General features: G+C 43.0%; 1 protein-coding gene across 1 annotated transcript; it reads right to left on the bottom strand.

The window, feature by feature from the left end:
- LOC129747974 (uncharacterized) lies at nucleotides 1–4,727 on the bottom strand. Its single transcript, XM_055742420.1, has 7 exons — nucleotides 4,436–4,727; nucleotides 3,131–3,545; nucleotides 2,990–3,065; nucleotides 2,740–2,923; nucleotides 864–2,679; nucleotides 645–798; nucleotides 1–577 (listed from the first exon to the last, which is right to left on the bottom strand). Exons 2-7 carry the CDS (start codon nucleotides 3,509–3,511, stop codon nucleotides 480–482), a joined length of 2,709 nt encoding a protein of 902 aa, XP_055598395.1. The 5' UTR covers nucleotides 3,512–3,545; nucleotides 4,436–4,727; the 3' UTR covers nucleotides 1–479.
- Nucleotides 4,728–5,062: the final 335 nt, after the last annotated feature.

Below are 5,062 nucleotides of genomic sequence, written 5' to 3'. Positions count from 1 at the left end.
TTGATTGATAATATTTTAACTAACTTCATTTTTATATAATTAAAATCGGCATTTTTTCTTCAAAGGTTGTCAAACAAAGCGCTTTTACTGAATGCATCCTACGCACTACGTAATTATCTCACGTAAACTACCACTAACAGATAAACTTTACTCTAGCGTAATTCTTATATGTATTCCGAAGTCCGAAATTCTTGTACGGAACAGTAGAGTTACTTATATAATCAAGAGGTTTAAAACTATGCTTCAAAGGTCTTAAGTTGGAACCCATCAGGAGTTCCAATGGCATCTGTACAGGAAGTAGTAAAACTTACTTGTTGGCTTACTCGTAGGAAAACGAAATTCGGTTGCAATAGGCTCGGTCGATAGAAGAGACATTGTTTTGCGGAAAAAACTAAAATAGCCTAAATTATTCAAACACTTTGCTTAATAGTAAGTTAGTTTGTCAGTTTGCGTGCTGGTATCCTTTTTTTCTCTGTACTTTAATTTACCAAATTAAGCGATTGGTACTGTTCCTCGTTAACTTCGGTCATCATGAAGCTGCCGTCCGGTAGCAGCAGAACCACCCGGCGCGTACCACCTGTTGGAAATGAAATCAGGATTGGATAAGGATTTTTTTTTGTAAAGGCATTCAAGCTTGCACTTACCGGGTGATGGTTGGTCAGCTTGTACTACTTCAGCCGTAATTTGACCGTCTTGGGAATCCTCGGTTTGGATCGTCAACTGCTGATTTGGATCCACTCCGGCAGCTTCTTGCTGCAGTTTGTACTGGGCGGCCTGTTCTTCCGTCAACTGTTGACCCTGAGGGTAAAGAATGAAATTAAAATTATTGTTTAAAAATGAAGCTATTAAAGGTTAAATTTTACCTCTTGAGGTACCACATGGGCAACGGCTTCGGAGATGGCCGCATCCAGGGTCATAACGCCAGCATTGGATTCGTCGCCTTCGCCTTCCTGGGCAGCTACCAAAACACACTGCTGCTCCCCGTCGGCACCCTGGGCAATGAGGATGGTTTGACCTTCGGCGTTTTTGCCGGCTACCTGATACAGGGTGCCATCTTCGCCGGCCACAATGATCGGGGAACCGTCTTCGTTGGTGAGTATCTGCTGCACTTGGGTGTCCTGTTCCTGTTGCATTTCTTGCGTATGTTCCTGTTTGGTTTGAACCTTGTCATCTTGCATTTCGGGACTTGGAACCGGAGTGGGTTCACCTTCGGCTTGGCCAAGAATTTTTCCAGTGACGGGGCAAAGAGTGAGCTCTCTCGAGGGAGATTCTGGTGGTGGATTCTGGATATTTGATGGGAATGGATCAGCAATGCCCTCGTCGTCTTCCGGTGATTTCTGGCTGACGGCCGGAGAAGTAGCAGCGGGGGATACTGTCCTTTTAACGACGTTGAGTCCTTGCTTACGGAGCGCGTTAATTTTTTGCTCTGGGGTAGTGTTTTTGGAGGGTGGAGTACTCCTCAAGTTACGGTTGATGCTTTGTGATCTCGATTGTCCTGGGGAGAGCGAGCTTCGCGGGACAATGTTGGTCGTTAATTTAGGGATGGGAGCTTCATTTGGACTTGAATTGCTGAATACTCTCTGAAGCGGTTGCCGTTGTTGGGGTGTTTGATTTTGTGCCTGGGCTTGAGCTTGGGCGATCGGAATGGTAGTTCTTACAACCTGTTTAACCAGTTGTTGTTGTCCTCCGATGTTTTTGCGAACGATACGAGTTGTAGTTGTAGTAGTGGTGCCTGGGGGCGTTTGTCGGTTAACAATCGTAGGGGAAGCCTGAGGAGAAGGCGTTCCTGGGGACACTTTGAAAACGCCTTGCTTCGGAACTTCTCCTCGGTTGACAATTTGAACTTGAGCTTCACCTGCCACATTTTTTGCTCCGGTGTAACCAGGCTTCTTCACAACTCCACTAGCCGTGCCGTCTTTAATAGTCTTGACAATGACTTCAGCTGACTTGCCATCTTCCTTCTTGAGAGCCCCTATGCCGTTGACGATCTTTACTGGGGATTTCGCTCCAACTGGAACCATTTTTACGCCTGTGTTTTGCTGGGCTCTATTCAACATCTGGTTTACAGGGCCATTTTCCGCCCTTACTCGTTTGATCGTTACTTCTTCCTTGGGTTCCTCTTCGACTTCCATCTTCCTTTTGATACCGCTGTTTTCCTCGTAGCTAGAACTCCCGGCATTGGCGGCAACCGTACTCCCAACCCACTGCTTGACCTTATCCATTGCGTTAACCTTTGAGTTGCGGAAGGGCCTTGTTGGGGATCCCTGCGAAACAGAAACCGTCACCGATGGAAGAGACGAAGAAGTTGTAGATGCTGTAGCCGAGGTGACCGGTTTTGTTGCAGCAGTATTTGTGACCGATGTAGGTGTAGCAGGAGTCGCGGTTCCAGCAGCTTTGGCCTTTTCAGCCTGTTGTTGCTGCAAGGTACGAGCAGCAGCAGCTGCCCTTTGCTCTTTCTGTTTCGCCAGTTGAACTTCGAAGTACTCCAGCACACTCTGGCATGTTTGCAAATGAATCAACGGTTCCCAGGTGTTTTGATCATGGGCATACTTAGACCATTTCACCAGATACTCATGCTCTTTACGGCGTGGATTGAACCGCTTGGCCAAAATCTTCTCGACTTCCTCCTCGACGACTTCGCCGCTACCAGGAGTAGTACGTTTGGCCACCGAACGTTTTCTGGAAAATGAAAAAGACGTCAATCAACTGAAAGTATCACTGGATAAGCAGCATCCTTACCCAGCTCCTGGTTTATTCGGTACGACTGGCTCCGGTTTCTTAACTTGTGTTACAATTGGTGACTTTTTCGTTTCATCAACCTTAGCCGGAAGTGCACCAGGCGAAGCATTGGTTTTGATCTCCGGTTTACGGGGTGGGAAATATCTATTCTGCTGCGTCGAAGGCGATGTTCCCGTTGCTTGTTCTAGAAGTAGATTTAATATAAATAAAATTTCAAATACGACTTTTTTTTTAGCTAAGCTCAACTTACTTTTATCATCAGGTCCACTTTCGATGATAGTCTTGGTTATCTTAACTGGCATCTCCTGCAAACTTCCTTGGCCCATCTAGAAAATTTAAAATATATTTTAATTCGAACTTTTGATTCCCCCATGAAAACCATCGAACTTACCCGCGCAAACGACTGAATGGTCCGCCCGGCGACGATCCACGTTTCGCGAACCGATTCCTCCAGCTTGACCCAGGTTTGGTATAGCTTCCAGGAGTTTACATTCCCAGTGCCACCTTCCGCTCCAGAGGCCCCGTCCCCGTTAAGCTGGGCAGCCTTCCACAGCAGAAACGCCCACACCTTGGCCTTCGTTTCCCGGCAGTCCTTCAGCGTGGACTCTTTGGGACATTCCTGTTCCTTGTGCTCCCGGAACAGCTCGATGAAGTGGAACACCGAGTGACAGCGGCCGCACACCAGCACATCACACTGGGCCATTTCGCCCTGGGCCTTCCGGATCAGGTCCGGGTGTTTGCCGATGTCAGCCGGATCGATTTCTTTGCCCATGTTTGTCAGTTGGAGATTATTTTTATGTACGATTCTTTGTTGGGAGAAAAGAACCAACATAAAATTTTTGTTAATTTTAAACGGTCCCAAAATAAATAATATTTAAGATTTATAATGATAAAGAAAGCGTCTTATTTTTAGGCTTATAATAAACTAATTGTAAATTTAAAAAAAGCGTGTTATTTGTTCTTGATGATTCAAATTTATGAATTCTCTTTGACCAATGTCAGCAAACAACTTTGAGATCAGAGCGAAAGAAATTGAAGTAGGTATTAAGACATGTTTCTAAACATAATAACATAGCTATTTAAAAACGTTCGAAAAACCAAAATATTGTTCATCGAATAATGCAAGTAAATGTGAATTCATTTCCATCTTCCAAAATTTGGTTCTTAGTCTTGTAATCTTTCGGATATTTGATTTTGTATTTTAAATTTACCTAAAATATTACAAACTTTATTTATTCCCCCCTTCGGGATTTTGGAAATATCAAAGGGGGGGGGGGTGGGGGGTGGGGGGGTGACAAAAGGAGAAATTGATATTTGTTCCAGCCTTAGTGTGCTTTAAGCCGAAATACTTTCGATGTGTACCACCTTAATAATTACTGGAGTTTTTTTTTATTTATAATGAACGAGTAAATATTGGCAGCACTGGCTGGTTTCATGTTATTTTTTTTTTCAACTATTTCCCCGCAATTTTTTTAATTATAAAAATTTGTTAATGAATGTTGATTGAAACCACTAAACGTTTTATTTACGCTATACTCATTCATTCTAAAGTGTTTTGAATACTATTCATAATTCGCTGTTGGATGCGGTGAGAAATTTTCAAATTGTAAATTAGTGTATTTTAACATTTCGTGTAAAACTTATGTACAAATACATGTCGTTTTAAATTGTCTAAGCATGCTTAACCAAAACTTACCTTTAAAAGCGTATTTTTTAGTTAATTTACTTTTTGTCTTCAACTCCGAACTCAATGGAAAAAAAGCGAGCTACTGAATGCCTGCTCAAAAATTTTCCCTCTCTGTATCAGAAATCGTCGATTTCGCGATTACTTTTGATTTTCCACAACTTCCTAATTAACACTCACTATCGTTAACACTTATTCCGCAAGAACAACTCGGTTCTAGCGCCTTTTCCGGCCAAATTACGGGTAAAATCCGAAGAAAGAGTTCCAAATTCACCAAGCGCTCGGCAATCGCTTTGTTGGTTCGTTCGTTAATCTTGTACCGGGTACAAAAAGGCAGCAGCGGGCCTGGCACGGTGCGGAAAAAGGGGCCAGCAAAAGCAAACGAACAGAAACGAACGAACGGACACCTGCATTTTACCGAACGGCCTAAGTGTCAAATTTTAAAATGGCGCTCAAAATTTCGGTAAAATTCAGCTATGCAGGGTTGCCAATATGAGTAAGAATTTTAGTAATACAAATTTGGGATTCAAGAAATTAAGCGTTTATAGCTACTTCGATAATCCATATTGCTGTTCGGGGCAATAGTGCTTTGAAACGAAATAATTTAATGATTATTTCAATTTTAAATGTAAGGTTTTA

The sequence above is a fragment of the Uranotaenia lowii genome, chromosome 2 (genome assembly GCF_029784155.1).
Source record: "Uranotaenia lowii strain MFRU-FL chromosome 2, ASM2978415v1, whole genome shotgun sequence".
Classification (NCBI taxonomy): Eukaryota; Metazoa; Arthropoda; class Insecta; order Diptera; family Culicidae; genus Uranotaenia; species Uranotaenia lowii.
This window is presented reverse-complemented; position numbering and strand designations above follow the sequence as displayed.